The sequence below is a fragment of the Staurois parvus genome, unplaced genomic scaffold (assembly GCF_062004578.1).
Source record: "Staurois parvus isolate SC_StPar_1 unplaced genomic scaffold, SC_StPar_1.0 ptg000181l, whole genome shotgun sequence".
Lineage (NCBI taxonomy): Eukaryota > Metazoa > Chordata > Amphibia > Anura > Ranidae > Staurois > Staurois parvus.
Window position 1 is genome coordinate 3,462,426 of NW_028317977.1, and position 22,771 is coordinate 3,485,196.

Below are 22,771 nucleotides of genomic sequence, written 5' to 3' on the forward strand. Positions count from 1 at the left end.
TGCAGGCTGAAACCATATTTCACTTTGATCACAGAGGGGCAGAGTTGTCTGCATGTAACACAAGTCAGTGCCTGTATCAGTTCTTAAAGGGACATTCATCTGAGTGCTTCAGAGTAAGAGTTGGGCCCCAATGAGCTGGCCAGCGAAAGGGACTTATATTATAGATTGCTGGACTGTCATAGTGGTGTAGCACTTCCTAGTCAGGATTGCCCCCAGTATAGGGTTTAACAGATGTTGCTCTCTACACAAATTGAGTGTTTCTTTACAGTACTGTATCTATTAAAAATTTCCCATTCAGCCAGGTGTGTCAGTGTGTGTGGTGCTATTTGCAGAGTTGTGGGTACAGGAACAAGGGACCTGAGAAACAGCAGCTCCTTCGGGGATAAATGCTACACTTGTAAATTATTAAATGGCATCCCATGTACATATAGTAATGTAATACCCTGCATTAACACTGGTTGCAGGATGTTATGTAAACACAAGATTGCAGTGTTCTGCGGTTTAGCTATGCAGACTTTGCTGAAGAAAGGCCTTGTTGAACCTCTACACAGATGCCAGGATTTTTGTGCTCAGACAGGGAATAAACAGACTGCATTTATCAGGAGAGCTGGCAAAGGGGCGGAAGCATATAGTATATATTCAGAAGCCCAGGAACCTTACAAGAAGGAAGTAGATGGTGAAGGACAGGGGACAGGTGTGTGGAGAAGGCTTTGTAGGATGCTGGAGATCCAGGCCGGGCCAGGCCGCCTAGCAGAGAAGCGAGGAGGGATCGCAGACCACTTGTATCACTGACAAACAGAACAGACATTCCTGCAGTCAGTCGGATCATGGTGCTGCCATTGGCATCGCTCCTCAACAGAGGGACCACAGGGCCCCCCCCCTACTGAGAGACTACCTGTTTCACTACCGAGGCTACAATCGTGTGAGAGGGTTCCATACCCAAGTTCCATTGTTTCTTTCCATTCAGTACACCTCACAGTACAGCTTATCACATTGAGGCCCAGTCTGTCCAGCTTATTGTGGCTCACTGATTAGAGCTTTATTAAAATCCTAAGACGCAGGACCTTTCTACAGTATATGCACCCTGGAGATAGAATCACATTAGTGTCTCCTTTCAAGTCTCTATTAATGCCCAAAGAACTTGCTTCTTCAGACTAGCTCACTACCTTGGAGGAGGAGTCCACCTCTGCTAACATTTGCTACTGCCCTTTTTATAATCTTAGTCACTTAAATTCAGCATCACTCCAAGAAAAAGTTTTCCCTTTACTTGAGAGAAACTTGCTTTCACACAAGAAAAGATCTACACCTTAATGTGCAACCAACCAGGGCCCCATAAAGCACACAGAAGATTAGATACTTTTGCTAAAAGATACCAAAATGGGACATTGTTGCTTTTCACCAAAGAATTCACCTCCAGAGTTAAATCCAGTCACCAGTAACTGAAAGCCTAAAAGTGAGTTAGTCTGACAGTTTGATAGTTCCTCCCAGCTCAGTTGGGTAGAGATATCTCAGAGGCTAGGACTGATATTAAATTCTGATCCTGCAGGACATTTGGGAGTTGCTTAAAGTGATACTGTGTTACAACACCTTGTTGAACATTCAAGAGCATATAACTTTTATTTCATGCTCACCCACTGTTATCTTTTTGTTTGCTTGTTGGGCTTCCAAATTGATTATTCTGACTTCAATATAACCAGAATACTTGTTCACCCTAACCTGTGTGTGTTTATTTTATGGCTTTGAGTCAAGGGGAGCCTACTAGTCAAAGGTTTACGGTGGTGTCAGCAGGGGTTGAGCTTTCAAAGCAGGCTCAGGACAGACAGGGAACCCAAAAATACTTAGTGGCTCTTAAGGAGGTACAGTAACAAAGAAATTAAGCCTTAGGATGATTTCTGTACTTATAAAAAAAATAACAAAATCTTTTTTTTAAAAAAGATGCTTGGTACCAATAAGGCTGCATTCACACATGGGCATTTTGAATTGTGGGCTGAATCACCGTGACTCTGCCTGCGATTTCAAAACACTCTGCTAAAATGAAAAATCGCAGAACCACGTGTTTAAGTGCCATTAATTTTAATGCCACCTGAAAATGCAGTGTAGTTCTGTTGTAATTGATGTGAGATAAATTGCACTGCAACTATGCAAACCGCAACGTGCGAAGCGTGTTGCCCAAAAAGTCCTGAACTTCTTTTGGGTGATACGCTTCACACGATGTGGTTTGCCATGATTGCAGCATGATTTATCATGCGTGTTGCATTACACTATTTGATTTATTATTATTTCTCTGTGTCCATCACTTGTTTATTATTGCTCTGTGTCTTTAAGCTTTCTCCTTCTGTCTAAGCTGAACTCTTTCTCTCACCGTACTTGTGTATATCCCTCCCCTCTGCCTCTCTCTGTAGTCATTCCACTGTATCCTGTCTTCCTGAATGCATCTTTCCATGAGGCTTACAACATTAATGTTTTTCTACCTATGATTATCCTTCATTAAAAGGAACATTCAAATGGGTTTCCTCATCTTATTTCCTCAACATGTGAGTTTATTCATTGAGTTAAACTGTCTGACCCGATGCAAGAGAGATTCAACGCCACGTTGTTTAGCTGTATACATCACTGGAAATTAAGTTTATGGTCCTGTAGTCGAGTCAGAACAATGTGACAATTGCAACAAAACCACACACTGTTTTCAGATGCCATTAAAAAGAATGGCACCTGAACATGTGGGTACTCAATTGTCAGTTTAGCAGAGTGTTTTTCAAAACACCCATGTGTGAATGCAGCCTAAACCATAAGAAAAAGTAAAACCAGCGCACATGTTCTTCAACAGTGATGAGCCAAACTGCCCTGGTTTCTATTTGACCTGATTCAAACAAGTTTGAATGCCCAACCTGAACCCCATTGAAATGGGAACCGAATCTGTGAAATTAAAATGCCCATTGTCTGGGGGTTTCATATGGGATGTCATTATATTAGTATTTGGGGACATTTTCTTTCCGTTTTATACAGTCAGGTCCATAAATATTATTATTTTTTTCTGAATTTCATTGCTATAAGCAAGCATTTTATTGAATGAAATTGATTAATTCAGTTTGTTTTGTTGTGATTAGCTGTGATTGGCCACAGTTAACCACATGACACAGATGGGTTGTTATTGGTCCAGTCTGTTCCCTGTGATCACTGTGACCAATCACAGCTAGCAACACAACGGTATACAATGGATGGCATGAAAGGAAGCTGTCCATTGTTTACAATTGTCATGTGACCTAATGTGAGTGGTCAATTAGCCGGAGACAGATCTCATGGCAGCTTGGCGGTGATCCGGAAGAACATCATATGACAATTGCCCAGATCAAGGAAAAGAACCGCTTGGCCATCATTTTACTATAGGCTGGGTGGGAACTGGTAAAAAAAAAACAGCACACAGACCCCTGTGTGCTTTTTTTTAAAAGAAGCCAACAATGAGATGTAATTTCCTGTCAATCTAAATTGTATCATGTATTTTTTTGCATATATCACTTTTGCTGTAGTACATGCTGCAGTAAGAATAATATAATGATATAATGAAAAACAAATTGCATATAACTCCCCCCCCCCCAATGCATTTTAGAACCTGTACATCTGGTATAGATTTTAAGGGGTTACCCCAGGCAAAAAAAATGTGTGAGGTCCCCCAGGAAATCCATAGCGGACCTTTGGGTCTGATAAAAATTTTAAGGGGGCCTCACTAAACACATTCACATAAGGGGGAGGGTATCTAGGTGCCCAATATTGGTAAAGGGGATTCTAGATTATGATAAGCCCCCACCCCCAGACCCCCCCATCAATGTTGGGAAGAGGCCCCCATCCTCATCAACATGGGGACTAAGTGCTTTGCGAGAGGGTCCCCTGGCATAGTATTATTCAGAAAGGAGGGCATCCTTGCCCCCCCCCCTCAACCTTTCATGGCCTGCCAGGCTGCATGCTCAAATTAAGGGTCTGAAATGAAGATTTAGGGGGGTCCTACACATCTTTCTTTTTTGCTCCAACTCTCCATTAAAATCTGTATAGGACTAGAAGGGTCTGGTATGGATTTTCTGTGGATTCATGCATTAGTTTTTTTGTTTTTTGTGGGGCAATCCCTCAAAATCCATTTCAGTATACATTATGTTGGTGACAGACACTAAAGCTGACCACAGATGGATTGAAATTTATCTAGCTCTTCAAGGACTGGCCACATTTTGATCAGTGTGTTGCCATCCCTACTCAAAAAAAGTTGAACATCTGATCAACTTCTGTCACAGGAGAATGTTGGAAAACCTTTCTCAGTCAGTGAATGCAGCTGCTGATCTGTGTAATCAAGCATCAGCCGGAGCCACTGTCAAAATACAATGCCTCAGCAGTGAGGACTCTTCCATCCATCTATTGCGCTAATGGAAAAGTCTTGTAGTTCTTTTTTTTTTTTTCAGCCAGCAAGCTGAATGAAGAAAAAAATTACCATCTCTGGCAGTTTTACAATTTCTTTTTCTTCCCCTATCCTACTCTCCTAGTCACTGATTGCATGTGTACTGATGCCAAGTGGGCAAACTGTGCCTTTCAGTATCTTCACCTCGAGACTCATGGGCTAATTTATAATGGAGAATGGATATCACTATTCACTCTCTGTTATGCACCTCTCAATTACACACGCTGTGGCTGATCGTATTCATAGAAATAAGCTCACTGTACGTAGCCGTTGAAGCCCACCAATGAACCAGGAAGAGCCCCTTGATTGGAAGAGAGCTACTCGTGTTTTTATGCAAACATTTATTAATTTACTATGTGCTACTATTGCTTTTCAGACAGAACCCAAGAGCTATGGGTGTTATAATTATTATGTTGTTATTATTATGTGTATTTTATAGTATTTATATTAATATGTATGTCATGTTATTTCTTTAACATAATAATGCTATTTCAAGAGCTCAAAGTGCAATTTTTTGGCCTCAGTCCATATTTTTTTTGCCAGCTGCTCATGGTGGGGGGAAGTTCAGCTTGATAAAGTTTCCATGACTGTGTATTCCCATGACTAAGTATTCCCATCTCAACACTGCAACTCTGCACTCTGGGAATACAGCTAAGAACATCTGTGTTTCCAAGCTCCCATTGAAGCTGCATGTTTTTTATTGGATGCTTGAACTAAACCGCTGTTGGTATGTTATACGTATTTTAAAAAAGCAGTCATAAGGAGCCTTAGCTCTATTAGCAAAGTATATGTGTCTATAGTTCATAATCTAAAAACATTGGTATAACCAATATTAGCTGTAGCAAAAATGTACTACCTGAAAAAAAACTCCACATTTGCTGCTGATACAGTTGTGCTCAAAAGTTTGCATACCCTGTCAGAAACATTTTGGCATTGATATTGAAAACATAACTAATCATGCCAAAAACTGTATGTTATTTAACCACTTGCTAACTGGGCACTTTTAACCTTTGAATGACAATTGCGCGGTCATGCAACACTTTACCCAAACAAAATTGTTACCATTTTTTTGAGAAAGATAGAACTTTCTTTTGGTGGTATTTAATCACCACTGGGGTTTTTATTTTTTGCTAAACAAACTGATGTGCGCTAATAAGGCTGCAGTGATGGGCACTGATGGGCAGCACTGATAGGTACTGACAGGCATCATTGATGGACACTGAAAGGCAGCACTGATGGGCACTGATATGTGGCACTGATGGGCGGCAATGATGGGCACTGATAGGTGGCACTGATTGGCACTGATAGGTGGCACTGATGAGGAGGCACTGATGGGCATTGACAGGCATCACTGATGGGCACTGATAGGCGGCACTGACTGATAGTGATACTTGGCACTGACTGGAACTATTAGGCGGGACTAACTGGCACTGATTGGCGGCACTGATAGGCATCACTGACTGGCACTGAAAGGCAGCTCTGATGTGCACTGATATGTGGCATTGATATGCACTGATGGGCACTGATATGTAGCATTGATGTGCACTGATGGGCACTGATATGTAGCATTGATGGGCACTCACAGGTGGCAATTATGGGCACTGAAAGGAAGCACTGATCATCAGGGCACTGATGATCAGTGCCCTGATTATCAGTGTAGATGTCCCCTCTGAGAAATGCTGCTTTCTGGCTCTCCTCTTCTCACGCACTGTCAGTATGAGGAAAGGAGAGCTGATAACTGGCATTTCCTATTTACATGTGATCAGCTGTGATTGGACACAGCTGATCACATGATATAACCTGTGTCATCAGCTCTTTACTGTGAACGGTGATCCCCTGTGCGCCAGGGACACAGCGCACCGCCAATCGCCGCACGCCCCCAGGGACGCCCAAGCGCAGCTAGAGAGGGAGCATGTCATATGACATCCTCCCAGAACGAGAGAGCCACCACCGGCCTGTCATTTCTTTTTATGGCAGGCGGGAGGCAGTTAAGGATAGTAATCATATGAAGCCATTTATTATCACATGTTTGGCTCATAATGATAACAGAAATCCCCCAAATGGCCCGGATCAAAAGTTTACATCCCCTGGAATGTTTGGCCTTGGTACAGACACACAAGGTGACACACAGCTTACATTGACAATTAAAGGTTAATTTCCTACATCTACCTACAAAAAGAGCCTGGTTACAATATGCCCGACAACACCTTGATATGCCTCACCAGGCTTTTTTTATGATATTGGTGCAGTAAAGGCTTCTCTCGGGCAGCTCAACCATGCAGCTCATTTTGGTTCAACATTTGTCATACTGTGCTCCTTAAAAACAATGCTATGTAGAATCTTGAACTGTATCAATCTACGTATCCCTTGCCAACACTAACTGAAGGAAGGGCTATTTGCAAACCTCCTCTCATCCTTCACCCTCCAGGTCCAGCACCTCCTCCCACCACTTGGATTGCAGGGACTACAAACCTTTCTGTGGAGGTTGAAGAGCACAGAGATGTGTACTGGAGAGGGGAAAGATGTGCACTCGGTTGTTGGAGGGGAGAGATGTGCACTGGGGGAGGGGGGGGGCAGAGATGTGTATTGTGGTGCAGAAGTGTGTACTGAAGGGGCAGAGATGTGTACTGAGAAGTTTGGGGGGGGTAGAGATTTGGACTGGAGGGAAGAGAGATGTGCACTGGGGGGTTGGAGGGGGGAGATGTAGGCTGGGGAGGAGGGGATTGGAGGGGAGAGATGTGCTTTTGAGGAGTTTGGAGGGTGCAGACAGAAAAGTGTATCGGGGGATTGGAGAGAGCAGAGATGTATACAGGGCGAGGGGAGAGATGTGCATAGGGAGTGTTGAAGGGGAAAGATGTGCATTGGGCTGCTTGGAAGGGAGAGAAATGTGTGCTTGGGAGTTGGAGGGGGGTGAGATGTGTCCTGCGGTGGGTTGGATGTAGAAGACTTGCGCTTTGTGTGTTATTTACTCCTGACCCCTGCAGTCTGTGCTTAAGCACTACCGACCACAGTACTCTGTGTGATGCATACTCTTGACCTCTACACTCTCTGTGTTACATACTCATGAACCCCACACTATCTGCAGCACACATTCTACACTCTGTGTGTTACATACTTTTGACTCCTGTTCTCTGCATCTGTACAGGGGTGTGTTGGAGGGGGAGACCTGAATTCTGTGTGTCACATACTTCTAACCCCTGCACTCTGAACATTAAGCACTACTGCCCCCTGTACTCTGTGTGATATATAAATATAAAGTGCAGCGCTATAGATGTGACAAAAAATTATAAAAAGGGATATAAGTGAATAAAAAATGAATCAAATTCTAAGAAAAAATAAAGTCCCAATGTAGAAAAGTCCCAGTAAAGGTGACTTCAGGCGGCCGTGCACACTGACCAGAGGTGCATGCAATGTGGCACAGATGGAATTCAGGACGTAGTCATCATGGAAAAAGGGGGGTAGATGTAATCCCTGGATCAATGAAAATCCTCAGACCAAAGCAGCACAGGATCCACTAGGCAGCAAGGAAGAAATCACAGCTCCACCAGAGAAAACCACCACTCCTCCACTGCACATCAACGGTATCTAGGAGGAGATACATCTACCCCCCTTTTTCCATGATGACTACGTCCTGAATTCCATCTCTGCCACATTGCATGCACCTCTGGTCAGTGTGCACGGCCGCCTGAAGTCACCTTTACTGGGACTTTTCTACATTGGGACTTTATTTTTTCTTAGAATTTGATTCATTTTTTATTCACTTATATCCCTTTTTATAATTTTTTGTCACATCTATAGCGCTGCACTTTATATTTATATGAGGAATTTTTTGGTTGTCCTGTGTGTTTCAGCTGCTTGTCCATTTTAAAAGCGCTCACTTTTTTGTTTTCTGTTTCATCTGTGTGATATATACTCCTGATGTCTGCACTCTGTTTGTTACATACGCCAAACCCCTCCCCTCTTTTGGGTACACACATTGCTCCTGCCCTCCATGCATTACCTACTCCTATGACTCGCACTCTGAACATTAAACACTACTGAGCCTTGTTTGCTATGTGATACACAGTGCTGACCTCTGCACTCTGTGCCCTATACACACCCAAACCCTACACTCTGTCTGCGGCACATATACATTACCCCTGTACTCTTTACATTACATACTGACCCTTTCACTCTGCTACCTGCTCTAGATCCCTGCGCTTTGTGTACAGCATACTCCTGATCCCTTTGCTCTATTTGTTGTCTATTTGTTTGCACTGGATCCCTGCACTTTGTTCTTATTCCTTCACTCTGTGTGCTATTTACTCTGGACCCCTGCACTCTGTATGGGACATACTCTGACCCCCACACTCTACAGCACAAATGCATTATCCCTGTTCTCTGTGTGTTACATACATCTAAACCCCTCGTCACTGCATTACCTACTACTGACTCTTGCGCTCTATATACACTATGTTGTAAATTTTTCTCTCCCAACCCTTACACTCAGTACATTATATACACTTGACCTTCTCAATAGATAGAGGGTTGAATGTAGTCACTGATTACTTTAATGAAGTTACCTTTTAAGATAGTCTGTATGCAGAAACACATCTGTAATAGAAGAGTTTTATTTTTTAAAATTGGTTGTGCTGATGTTTATGTCGTATGTGTGACTCTCACTTGTGAAACAGTAATGAAAAGCATATATAGTATTGTGAGTACAAGGATTGTGGCATTTGTTACACCCTTTCCACAGTAAGTACGATTTGGCCACACTTAACATTCGGCTACTCGCACTGCTCACTCTCCCTCTTTTGAGTGCTTCAAGGTGCCCTTGGTCAGTCCTGGCAAAGCCCCCTTAGTAACAGGAAGTGTTTCTTTCTCCACTGATAGTGATGTTTAATGCTGATGCTTGATAGAGCTAAAAAAAAAACCCATGTGTAGTACACATAGATCCTTATGAAGGAAAGAAACATTCAAGAGCTGCTGGGACTTTGATGTGAGTTCATACAAAATAGTGAGAGGACAAAAACATTCAGAGAGCTCACTGGCTCGGGTTCAGTTGCTCACAACAGACAGGGTTACCCTCCAGTGGGTATCCAGCAGGTTACCAGAAAAAATATGAATGAAAGGAGCTCCAGACCAAAGGACAAAAGAATCCAAATGATTTATTGGTTAAATTATTCAGTTAAAATAAGAACCTTAAATGGACTCAAAATTGAGCAATTAAGCAAAATCGAGCAATTGTGTGAGCAATCCGGCCAGTAACCCTGTGGATTAACCATTTAGTCTCCCTATACAGATTCACACAAGAAATCCCTGTTTTGAGTCCATTCACGGATCTTATTTTGACTGAAGCCCCAATGAAGGGTGAGTTTTATTTACTCCTGAAACACATTGGCTGATTTCTTTAGTGTAAACCAATAAATACATTTGGAATCAACTATCCTTTGGTCTGGGACTTCTTCCATTTCTGCACACAGACACAAGATTTTCTGGTACCCACCACCATACTGAGCATGAAAACAGAATTACTTAGGACTGATGACTTTGGAGTTCACCGAATGGAGATTGGTGAACATGAGATTGATGTTTACCAATCTTGCCACGCACCATCCAGAAGGTGTAAGATGGAGCGACACTGTTCTGTTACACAAGAAAGGATGAACCACCAAGAGATCAGATACAGTGTTTCACACAACCATGTTCCAAATTTTCAGGTTTGTAGCCTCCCAAATCACTTCTACAGATACCTCTGACTGAAATTTAACCACTTGCCGACCAGCCACTGTAGAAATACGGTGGTAGGTCGGCATGGCTGCGGAAAACCACGTTTTAAAACATGCTTGTGCAAAACAGGTAGGGGGCACGCGCGAGGCGCGCCACCACCCTACCTGCGCCGCCGATTAGGGCCGCGGGTGTCAGTTGCCGGGTCACGGCCTACCGTGTCCCAGCGATTAGTGGCAATCACTGATAGAGAGGACGGCTGCAGTGTTTACACTGCAGCTGTGCTTTCTGTCAGTTCCCTGTCAGCTCCTGACATGCTGATCCGGAGAGAAGACTTTTTCTCTCAGGATCAGCATGTTCCGGTGCAGTACACACCTCAGCCACCTAGTAAAACACTCCCCTCACACAGTTAACCCATTCAGTGAATAAAAAGGTTAACCCCTTCCTCCCCAGTGCCATTAGTCCAGTGTCATAGTATCCCAGTATCTTTCCCGCCATTTGTAAATGTCATAACTTTCATGTAAACCAATTAATTTACACGTATTCGGTTTTTTTTTAGCAAAGACATGTCGCAGAATACATTTTGGCAGAAATTTATAACTAAATTTGATTTTTACATTTTTTTTACTGGACATGTTTTATAACAAAAAGTCCAAAATATTGTTTTTTTTCCTCAAAATTGTCAGCCTTTTTTTTAAAAAAAAACGCACAGGTGATCAAATAACACTGAAAGAAAGCTCAATTTGTGGGAAAAAAAGTATGTAAATTTCATTTATGTACCGTATTGCATGACCACGCAATTGTCCGTTAAACTAGCGCAGCGCTGTATAGCAAAAAAATGGCGTAAATTGCAGTATCTATACCATAGTTTGTAGACGTTATAACTTTCACACAAAGCAATCAATATACACTTATTGGAATTTTTTTTTACCAAAAACATGTAGCAGAATACATTGTGGCCTAAATTTATAACTAAATTTGAGTTTACTATATATGTTTTATAGCTGAAAGTAAAAAATATCGTTTTTCTTCAACATTTTTGGTCTTTTTTTGTTTATAGCGTGAAAATAAAAAGCGCACAGGTGATCAAATACCACCAAAAGAAAGCTTTATTTCTGTGAAAAAAAGGGCGTAAATTTAATTTTGGTGCAGCATTGCATGACTGCGCAATTATCAGTTGAATTAGTGCAGCGCCGAGTAGCAAAAAGAGGCCTGGTCATTAAGGGGGGTAAATCCTCAGGAGGGCAAGTGGTTAAGCAGCAAATTAATTTTTTACATTTTTATTTTCATTTTTCATATTTTACTATTTGCCTGTCACTGAATATTACATACAGTTGCAAGAAAAAGTATGTGAACCCCTTGGGATTACGTGGAGTTTTGCATGAATTTGGCATAAAATGTGCTCTGAACGTCATCTAAGTCACAACAATAGAAGAACACAGTCTGCTGAACATAATACTACACAAACATTAGATGTTGCCATGGTTTAATTGCACATAACATGTAAACATTCACAGTGCAGGGAGGAAAAAGTATGTGAGGCCCTAGCTTAATGACTTCTCCCAGAGCTAATTGGAGCCAGGAGTGAGCCAACCTTGACTCCAATCAGTGTGATGATATTGGATGTGTTGCTGACAGCTGTCCTGCCCTTAAAAAACACACACCTGTTTTGGGTTTACTGGTTTCAAGAAGCACTGTCTGATGTGAACCATGCCTCGCAGAAAAGAGCTCTCAGAAGACCTACGATCAAGAATTGTTGACTTGCATGAAGCTGGAAAGGGTTACAAAAGTATCTCCAAAAGCCTTGATGTTCATGTGTCCACGGTAAGACAGACTGTCTACAAATGGAGAAAGTTTAGCACTGTTGCTACTCTCCCTAGGCGTGTTCGTCCTGTAAAAATGACAGCAAGAGCACAGCGCAGAATGCTGCATGAGGTAAAGAAGAATCCCAGAGTGTCAGCTGAAGACCTACAGAAATCTCTGGCACATGCTAACATTTTTGTTGACACATCTACAATAAGGAAAACATTAAACAAGAATGGAGTACATGGGAGGACACCACGGAGGAAGCCATTGCTGTCCAAAAAGAATATTGCAGCACGATTGAAGTTTGCAAAAGAGCACCTGGATGTTCCACAGCACTACTGGCAAAATATACTGTGGACAGATGAAACCAAGATTGAGTTGTTTGGGAAGAACACACAACACTATGTGTGGAGAAAAAAAGGCACAGCACACCAACATCAAAACCTCATCCCCACTGTAAAACATGGCGGAGGGAGCATCATGGTTTGGGGCTGCTTTGCTGCCTCAGGGCCTGGACGGATTGTTGTCATTGATGGGAAAGACATTTTGCAGGAAAACGTACGACCATCTGTCCGCCAACTGAAGCGCTGCAGAGGATGGGTGATGCAACAGGACAATGACCCAAAGCATACAAGTAATTCAACAAAACAATGGCTGCAACAGCACAGAATACGCCTTCTGGAGTGGCCCAGTCAGAGTCCTGACCTCAACCTGATTGAAATGCTGTGGCATGACCTTAAGAGAGCGATTCACACCGGACATCCCAAGAATATTGCTAAACTGAAACAGTTTTGTGAAGAGGAGTGGTCCAAAATGACTCCAGATTGTTGTGCAGGTCTGATCTGCAACTACAGTAAACATTTGGTTGAGGTTATTGCTGCCAAAGGAGGGTCAACCAGTTATTAAGTCCAAAGGTTCACATACTTTTTCCTCCCTGCACTGTGAATGTTTACATGTTATGTGCAATTAAACCATGGCAACATCTAATGTTTGTGTAGTATTATGTTCAGCAGATTGTGTTCTTCTATTGTTGTGACTTAGATGACGTTCAGAGCACATTTTATGCCCAATTCATGCAAAACTCCACGTAATCCCAAGGGGTTCACATACTTTTTCTTGCAACTGTACTCATTGCACAGGGTTATAGTAGTTGACAAATTTGCCAAAGATGTCGTGCACCGAAAAAAGTGAAGCTATAATAGATGAATGAAGAAGTAAAATGTGCCAAATTACTTCCAACTAAAAACCTGTGTTATGATGTGTAACTAATTTATATTCATCTATCTGGTGCATTCTGTTTGATGTAAAATAAATAATATTAGGGAGATATAGAGAGCTCGGTTAGCTACTATAACATTTCAGTTGACATGTTAAAGCCTAAATTTAGTTTTAGAAAAAAAAAACAAGGGACACTTACATTTACTGAGACTAGTTCCTTGTGCTGGGTCAGACTGTCCTAGTTGATCAGTCCTCTGTTCCCCCGTCCCCCCACAGCTGTAATCTTCCAATGATGCAAGGGTTAATAAGAGCGCTGGACTTGTCACAGACACTTATCAACAGTAGAAACTATGCCAGAGCATACTGCCCCTTTCTCCATTCATAGAAGCTGTACTATAGCTTTAATGTCTGAAAAGTGCTCTATGAAGGGCACAGGACTTTTCATTCATCTGCCCGTCCTCCATTCCTAGATCACTTTTTATTGATTACATGTCATAATAATAACCCCAGAGCATTGGAAGATTACAGCTGCAGGGGTTTAGGGGAACAGAGGACCTTGGATTTCAACTGGAATATGCGGCACTAGCAAAAGGAACATTCCTTGTGCTGATTAAAGGAAAATACCTAAACTTAGGCTTTAAAGGAAACCTACTTTCAATAAAAGAATATTTGAACATGCCACGGTTTATTGATTGGACAAAGTAATGTTTAACCACTTGAGCTCAGGAAGGTTTTACCCTCTTCATGGCCAGGTTTTTTTTTGCTATTTAGATGACGAAAAAAGGCTCTGGACAGCATCTGGATATGGAACAGTTAAAAAACGCTTCTAAATGCAAACACTTATAAATGCGGTTAACCGCGTTTACACGCATTTACAAGTGTTTGGCATTTGAAACGCTGGTAAAATCTACTCCTGAACACAAGTTTGGTGCGTTCAAAAAAATGACTGTAAACTCAACTGCCTGTAAACGACCGTAAACGACTATGTGTACATGGACACATAGGAAAACATTAGGGAGAGTTCAGGGGCTGCTGAAAAAAACACTGAACAGCTCCAGTCTGTCAGAGTATAGAAAAATATTTTTTTACAGTCTCCAGGTACAGAGCAGCTTTAATCTTTTTTTGCTAAATTGCCACAGATTTATGTGCCTACTGCCAACATCCCAAAAGACTATGTATATTTTGTTTTTTTATTAATTTGTTATTCATTTTTGTTGTACAAATGGATTCATTACTCTGTTAGGATGACATATTTTGCATAATTATGTTGTAAACAATTATTTGTATAAATGAATAATAATTTTACTTACTTACTAATGAGCTCATTTATATCATTTCAGGTCTTATTTTGTTATTTTACCTTTTACTTTATGCATTTCTAACTGGGATGTTTGCTTTATGTATATATGGATTGCTTGCAACAATAAGCCCATACGTACCAACATACAGAGAGAGAGTCTTCCCACCAGGTAAGTAATTGATTTCTTTACATATAACCCCAGCTTGCACGATTTGTTCCTCTTTACTTCTCTTTTTGCTCCTAAAGTCTGCCCTCAACTGCCTAGAGCCTGTACAGCATATTTAGACATATTCAGTAAGGTAGAGTGCAAAAGGCAAAGCATCCTAACCTATTGCAAGCAAGAAGAATTAATCTTTAACAGTTCTGGACTCAGTAAAATCAGTAATCTGAATTACAATTGGTCACCATGTCTTATTCAACTTTGCACACCATAAAAACAGTATGCCATAAAAGTCAAAGTCCATTGTGCTGTGTTGGGGTACAAAATTTGTGGTATGTCCAATACACAGTTGGATGTAAGCAAAACGTCTGACATGTAAGCAAAACAATATATGCTTGTAGTATATCACCAGTTTGACCCCTTGAACCACATGTCTAGTCCATTTTTCAGTTTTCAGACCTGGGATGCTTTGACTATGAATTACTCGGGTATGCTACACTATATCCAGGCCCGGATTGGGACAAAAAAAAAGGCCCGGGACCTTTGGACTGAGCAGCCCAAAGCCCGGGGACCCTTTCCTCGGAGCCCGGTGGTAGAACACCAGGGCCTGGTTGTAAGAGCAACCTTTGCAACCCTGCTAGTGTCAGTAGGTTTTTATTTTTACAATTTTATATTTTATTTTGAGTTTTTTGTAGGAGAGAAGGAGGGAAAGAAAGGAAGGAGAGAAGGAGGGAAAAGAAGGAGAGAAACAAAGGAAGGAGGGAAAGAAAGAAAGAAAGAAAGGAAGGAGAGAAGGAGGGAAACGAAGGAGAGAAAGAAAGGAAGAAAGGAAAGAAGGAGGGAAAGGAAGGAGAGAAAGAAAGGAAGAAGAGAAGGAGGGAAAGGAAGGAGAAAAAGAAACAAAGGAAAAAAAGGAAAGAAAGGAAGGAGGGAGGGAAAGAAAGAAAGGAAGGAGGGAAAGAAAGGAAGGAAGGAACGAGGTAAAGAAAGAGAAAAAGAAAGGAAAGAAGGAGGGAAAGAAAGGAAGGAGGGAGAGAGAAAAAAAGGAAGGTGGGAAAGAAAGGAAGGAAGGTGAGAAGGAAAAGAAGGAAGGAGGAAAAGAAAAGAAGGAAGGAGGAAAAGAAAGGAAGGAAGGAGGGAAAGAAAGAAAGGAAGGAAAGAGGGAAAGAAAGAGAGAGAGAGAAAGGAAGGAGGGAAATAAAGAAAGAGAGAGAAAGGAGGGAGGTAAAGAAAGGAGGGAGGTAAAGAAAGGAAGGAGGGAAAGGGAAAGAAAGAAAGAAAGAAAGAAAGAAAGAAAGAAAGAAAGAAAGAAAGAAAGAAAGAAAGAAAAAGGAGAAAGAAAGAAAGAAAGAAGAAAGAAAGAAAGAAAGAAAGAAAGAAAGAAAGACGAATGAAAGAAAGGAGACAAACAGGAGACAGAGAGTGAGAGAAAGGAGAAACAGAAGAGGCAGAGAGAGAGAGAGAAAAAGAAAGAAAGAAAGAAAGGAGAGAAACAGGAGACAGAGAGAGAGAAAGAGAGAAGGGTGGAGAGGAAACACAAGGCTGGCGGGGCAGACAAATGAGGAGAAGGCGGGATGAGGACGGGCATAACCAGCTGTGTCATTCCTCTCCCGTCTGTGGTGTGCGGGGAACTGTCAGCATCGGGCACAGATTATGCTGACAGATCCCCCGCAGTGCTAGAGGAGATGAGGGAGGGAGGGGGGAAGCGGCTTGCAGGGGAGCATACAGGAGCTGACCGTTTGCAGGAGATGGATAGGAGAGATGGCTGGGTGGCACATAGAGGAACCTAGAAATGCACGGTCCTCTACGTACCGCTCGGTACAAGTGCCCAGTGTGCCCCATGGCCAGTCCGGTCCTGACTGTTCCGAAATTAATTTTCTATAATTTTGTTTAAACAGATACAGCACTCTTTTAGTGGTATTTCATTGCCTTTGTTTTGAATTTTTTACTATGTAAACAAATTTAGGCCAAAATGTATTCTTCTACATTTCATTGGTAAAAATAACCCAAACCAGTGTATATTATTTTCCGTGTGTGAAATTGAGTCTAAAAACATTGGTATATATATTTTAAATGTATCAACTCTCATATCCAAATGGCCTCTCATTTCTTGGGGCCCTAAAGTGCCGTTTATGGAAAGTAGACAGTCCAATGTATTTAGTAAGAGGATGCTGAGTTGTAATTTTTTTTGTCACAATTTGTTGGAAATGGAAGAAAGTAAATAAAGTAAGTTATTTCTCACACATGGCATCTGCATGCCAACAATTACACTCCAGAACACATTCTTGAATGCCTCCCAAGTATGAGGGCAACACATATGTGAAACCTTTTTTCTGCAGAGATACATAGCGGGGTCCAAAATCCAATGAACACCTTCCAAGGGGCATACATTTTCAAAGGGCAAAAGACTTTCAAGGGGCATATTTTGTATCTGATTTCCTGACTACATATCATGTTTGTGTGTCTCTTCAAAACCACACCCTCTGACAAATTTTGCTTTGCCCTCTGGGGTTTAGTCATAAGTGGCCCTTTGGTGGACGAGACAAAACGTGTCATCGGGGGGGGGCAAGGTTTTGGTGGAGACTCACAGGTTGTGGTCACCTTTCATTTTCTGTTTACATGGGCTGATGAGGAATGCAGCTTTCTTTCAATTCACATTAAGAAGCGTTCTTGAACACATGGAACGCCAGTACCCTGTCTCTCTGAGCATCCAGGGAAGGAGTCCCCTTCGGCTTAAGCAGTGACACAATCTTTGTTTATCATGTTTCTTGAGGCCCTAAAGTGCCAGGACAAGACAAACACCCAAAAAATTACCCCATTTTACAAAGTAGATGCTCCAATTTATTAAATTAGAGGCATGTTGAGCCTTTTTCAGAACACATTTTTTGCCACAAGTTTTTGGAAAATGCATTTTTTTACATACAACTGTAATTTAAAATGATATTTCTACCAAACAACATGGGCATACCTACAATTACACCCCAAAACACATTCTGCTGCCGAGTATGGGGATTCCACATATTTGAGACCTTTTTGGAGCCTAACTGCAGAGGGGCCCAAAATAGAAAGAGCACCTTCAGGCTTGCAAGGGGCATAAATCATACATCTGATTTTCTGATTACCTATCACATTTTGGAGGCCCTGGAGCACCACGACAGTAGATACACCCGCAAAACACACAACAAGGTATTTTTAGGAGACATGGTGAGTCTTTTAAACATTTCTTTTTTTTTTGCCGTACGTTTTTGGAAAATGCATATAGAAAACAAAACATTTTTTTTTTTTTTTTATACAAAGTTGTCAATTTAATAAGATAGTTCTAACTCAGAACAAGGGCATACTTAGAATTCATACCAAAATTTGCTTTCTGCTACTCCTCCAGAGTCTGGGGATACCACAGGTGTAAGACTTTTTCAATCTTTGGACTGATTATCTACCAGACATTGGTGGAGAAGTACTAAAACTGGTGCACACAAAATATGGTGGTAAAGTGATAGTAAACCCATTTTTTAAATTTTAACTACAGGTAAGCTTATAATAAAGATTACCTGTAGGTAAAATGAACATCTCCTAAACGTGCACAGCTTAGGAGATATTCTCTCTTTCCTAAAGCCGGCACATGCACTCTGAAGGAACGGCATACACATGACATTCCTTCAGAGCTGTGTGACATGGCCCGGGACTCCCGCGCGCTTTCACGGGAGTGATATCATCGCGGCCCGGCCTGTCAGACGGCCGGAGATCACGAACCTGGAGGAAGGACCGGGTGAAGATGGAAGCCTCTGCAGCGATGACAGCGTGCCACTGGAGGGCTTTGTTTTAAGGTGAGTTTTACATAATGTGCTAGTATCCAATGCATATTATGACATTACATTGCAGGTGACTTTTTTTTTTTTCTTTGTTGCAGTTTACTATCGCTTTAATAACCAATCAACTTCTAACTTCAGCTTTTTCAATTAAGCTTTGACAATAAAACCTAGAATCTGATTGGTTACTAGAAAAAAATGATTTCCAGAGGGGAATGCTCTGTTTATAGCTAGACTCTATATATAGCGTTGTCCTCGCCTCATAATAATTCATCTTCCTAGGTGTCCTGTTATACTAGCTGTGATGTCGGACAAGGCGCCCCCCCTCTTGGTGCACAGCTGCCTGAAACCACAGCTAGGAGGAGATGGCTGCTTTGAAAGCAAGCACCTATCTCCACCTTCTTGCCTGAGGCAATCACCAGCAAGAAGAATGCTGAGGAAGGTGGGGCATTGAACCCTTTCACAATTGCTGCCTCCTCCCAGATGTTTTGCTGAGCAATACGCTATCAAGGAGGTGTTTAATAAAAGTCGATCATTCCAAACAGGGACCCAGCTATTCTTGGTTATACACTGTTATATATATTTATAAACACACTGACCATTTCTTAGGGCCAGTTCACACCACAAAAACGCACTCTGGATGCATTCTGGATACGTTTTTGCTTACAGTTCACACCACACTCCGTTCCGGTGCAGATTTGATGCAGTTTGCCATGTTCCAGTATAGTTCTGTGCAGAAAAAATGCAACATGTTCTACTTGTTTTTCTGCACCGGAAACTGACTGGAACTGACTGGACTGGTGTGAACTAGGGCCATTGGAATACCTAGAAAACACTGTGCATGCATTTTTGATGCAGAAACAAGATGCACTGGTTCTTATACTCTCTGGCAGGCCCTATCCTGAAACCTGCTTTTGCTTTCCTGTTCATTTCCTATAACTTGGGGGTATGGACCAAGGATACGACTAAAGCACCTGAGTTGATTTTAACCAATCCTTTGGTTCCAAACTAGTTGGAGCTCTTACCTGTTACCCTACATTTCTGTGCAGGTAGGCTTGTGGATATTGTAAACAACAATAATGGGAATCCTGCTTTGTTGAAGGAGGAAAATGTATTTCAGTTTGCATCCTAGCCTGCAACTGTATGTCCTGTGGTCAACTTGTACAATAAACTGTAATGTACATGTATCTCAATGATGGCGGCTGTGAGAACTAGGCCGCAAACTGAGGCAACTATATGTAATGTTCACAACTATGTGTAAGCAGATACCGTAGCTGAGGTGGCAGACTGTCAGTATTCAGTTGACTAGTGGGTGCATCAAAGTAGTCTAGCAGATAGTAGCGGTCTGTCTTTCTCTGCAGACGGGGTCAGTCCATGGACTCCCCGGCTCAGACTCCATGTCCTGTCTGGTCTCCTGCTGTCAGATTGGCCTGCTGGACAGCATGGTCAGTAGTCTCTTTCCGGTCTTCCTCTCTCTCCTACCCTGGCTCCTAGTTCAGCCATCAGCACACCTCCTTCTCCTTCAGTCTCTCCCCACACTCTCCTGGCAAATGTCCTGGCCTTTGATATTAATATGCCCCCACCCACATGCTGCATTTCTTGGGAAATGTAGTCAGCATACAAGTTCCAGAGGGCTGTTCTGTCCATGTGATTGACCTTGAATGGAAAGCCACCACCATCTAATGTCCATTTTAATACACTGCAAGTACAGTGCCTTGAAAAAGTATTCATACCCCTTGAAATTTTCCACACATTGTCATGTTACAACCAAAAACGTAAATGTATTTTATTGGGATTTTATGTGATAGACCAACACAAAGTGGCACATAATTGTGAAGTGGAAGGAAAATGATAAATGGCTTTCAAACTTTTTTTAAAAATAAATATCTGCAAAGTGTGGATTGCATTTCTATTCAGCCCCCTGAGTCAATACTTTGTAGAACCACCTTTCACTGCAATTACAGATGCAAGTCTTTTTGGGAATGTCTCTACCAGCTTTGCACATCTAGAGAGTGAAATGTTTGCCCATTCTTCTTTGCAAAATATCTCAAGCTCTGTCAGATTAGATGGAGTGTGTCTGTGAACACCAATATTCAAGTCTTGCCACAGATTCTCAATTGGATTTAGGTCTGGACTTTGACTGGGCCATTCTAACACATGAATATGCTTTGATCCAAACCATTCCATTGTAGCTCTGGCTGTATGTTTAGGGTCGTTGTCCTGCTGGAAGGTGAACCTCTGTTCCAGTTTCAAGTCTTTTGCAGACTTGAACAGGTTTTCTTCTCTGATTGCCCTGTATTTGGCTCTATCCATCTTCCCATCAACTCTGACCAGCTTCCCTGTCCCTGCTGAAAAAAAGCATCCCCACAACATGATGCTGCCATCATCATGTTTCACAGTGGGGATGATGTATTCAGGGTGATGTGCAGTATTATTTTTTGCTACATATAGAGTTTTGCTTTTTGGCCAAAGAGTTCAATTTTGGTCTCATCTGACAAGAGCATCTTCTTCTACATGTTTGCTGTGTCCCCCACATGGCTTCTCACAAACTGCAAATGGGATTTCTTATGGCTTTCTTCTTGCCACTCTTCCATAAAGGCCAGATTTGTGGCGTGCACAACTAATAGTTGTCCTGTGAACAGATTCTCCCACCTGAGCTGTAGATCTCTACAGCTCCTCCAGAGTTACCATGGGCCTCTTGGCTGCTTCTCTGATTAATGCTCTCCTTGCCTGGCCTGTCAGTTTAGGTGAACGGCCATGTCTTGGTAGGTTTGCAGTTGTGCCATACTCTTTCCATTTTCGGATAATGGATTGAACAGTGCTCTGTGAGATGTTCAAAGCTTGGGATATTTTTTTATGACCTAACCCTGCTTTGAACACCCGCCCGCCATATAGTCCAATGACGGGTGCAAGGTGGTTCTCTCGTTCTGGGAGGATGTCATATGACATCCTCCCATTCTCACCGCGCATGCGCGGCTCAGGGAGTGTGCAGCTCGGCGATCGGCGGTGCGCTGTGTCCCTCGGACACAGCGGATCACCGATCACGGAAAGAGCCGAAGATGCCCATCAGAGCTGCTTTCAGTGCCAACTATCAGTGCCAACTATCAGTGCCAGTCAGTGACGCCTATCAGTGCGCATCAGTGCCACCTATCAGTGCCTGTCAGTGCCGCCTATCAGTGCCAGTCAGTGCCGCCTATCAGTGCCAGCCAGTGCCGCCTATCAGTGCTACCTATCAGTGCCATGTATCGGTGCTGCCTTTCAGTGCCTATCAGTGATGACTGTCAATGCCCATCAGTGCCACCTACCAGTGCCTCCTCATCAGTGCCTATCAGTGCCACCTATCAGTGTCCATCAGTGCAGCCTATCAGTACCCACCACTGCAGCCTCATTAGCACATATCAGTGAAGGAGAAAAATCACTTATTTACAAATTTTTATAACAAAACTAAGAAAAAACGTTTTTTTTTTCAAAATTTTCAGTGGTTGTTGGTTGTTGGTTGGTTTTTGGTTTGTTTAAGGAAAAATAAAAAAACCCAGAGGCGATTAAATACCACCAAAAGAAAGCTCTGTCTGTCACAAACAAAGTATAACAATTTCATATGGATACAATGTTGAATGACCGCACAATTTTCATTCAAAGTGCGACAGCGCTGAAAGCTGGAAATTGGCCTGGGCAGAAAGGGGGTATAAGTGCCCTGTAGAATAAAGGTTAAACTACTCCACAACTTTATCCCTGACCCGTCTGGTGTGTTCCTGGGCTTTCATGATGCTGTTTGTTCACTAATGTTCTCTAACAAACCTCTAATGGCTTCACAGAACAGCTGTATTTATACTGAGATTTAATTACACACGTGGACTCTGTTTACTAATTAAGTGACTTCTGAAGGCAATTGGTTCCACTAGATTTTAGTTAGGAATGTCAGAGTAAAGGGGGATGAATACAAATGCATGCCACACTTTATTTGTATAAAATTTTGAAAACCATTTATCATTTTCCTTCTACTTCACAATTATGTGCCACTTTGTGATGGTCTATCACATAAAATCCCAATAAAATACATTTACGTTTTTGGTTGTAACATGACAAAATGTGGAAAGTTTCAAGGGGTATGAATACTTTTTCAAGGCACTGTAACAACATTTCAATGGGTTACATATGTACAGAGAACTTTTTGACTAACTGTTGCTCTTTGAAACAACAGTGCAAGGGGAAATGCTTACTGCATGTGCCCTAAAGAGGGAGAACACCTTCCCAGAGCCTTCCCTAGACAACTTTTTCAAGAATGTCACCAGAGGACAGAGCACCCTCTTGCCCCAGCAAACATGCCTATG

General features: G+C 42.1%; 1 protein-coding gene across 2 annotated transcripts in view; it reads left to right on the top strand.

Moving 5' to 3' along the window:
- Positions 1–22,771, top strand: part of ATP1B4 (ATPase Na+/K+ transporting family member beta 4) — a 98,361-nt gene that overhangs the window by 59,376 nt on the left and 16,214 nt on the right. For both annotated transcript variants that reach the window (XM_089677215.1, XM_089677216.1), the window contains exon 4: positions 14,515–14,643. In XM_089677215.1, coding sequence (XP_089533341.1) covers positions 14,515–14,643 — 129 coding nt within the window. The remainder of the gene's footprint in view (positions 1–14,514; positions 14,644–22,771) is intronic.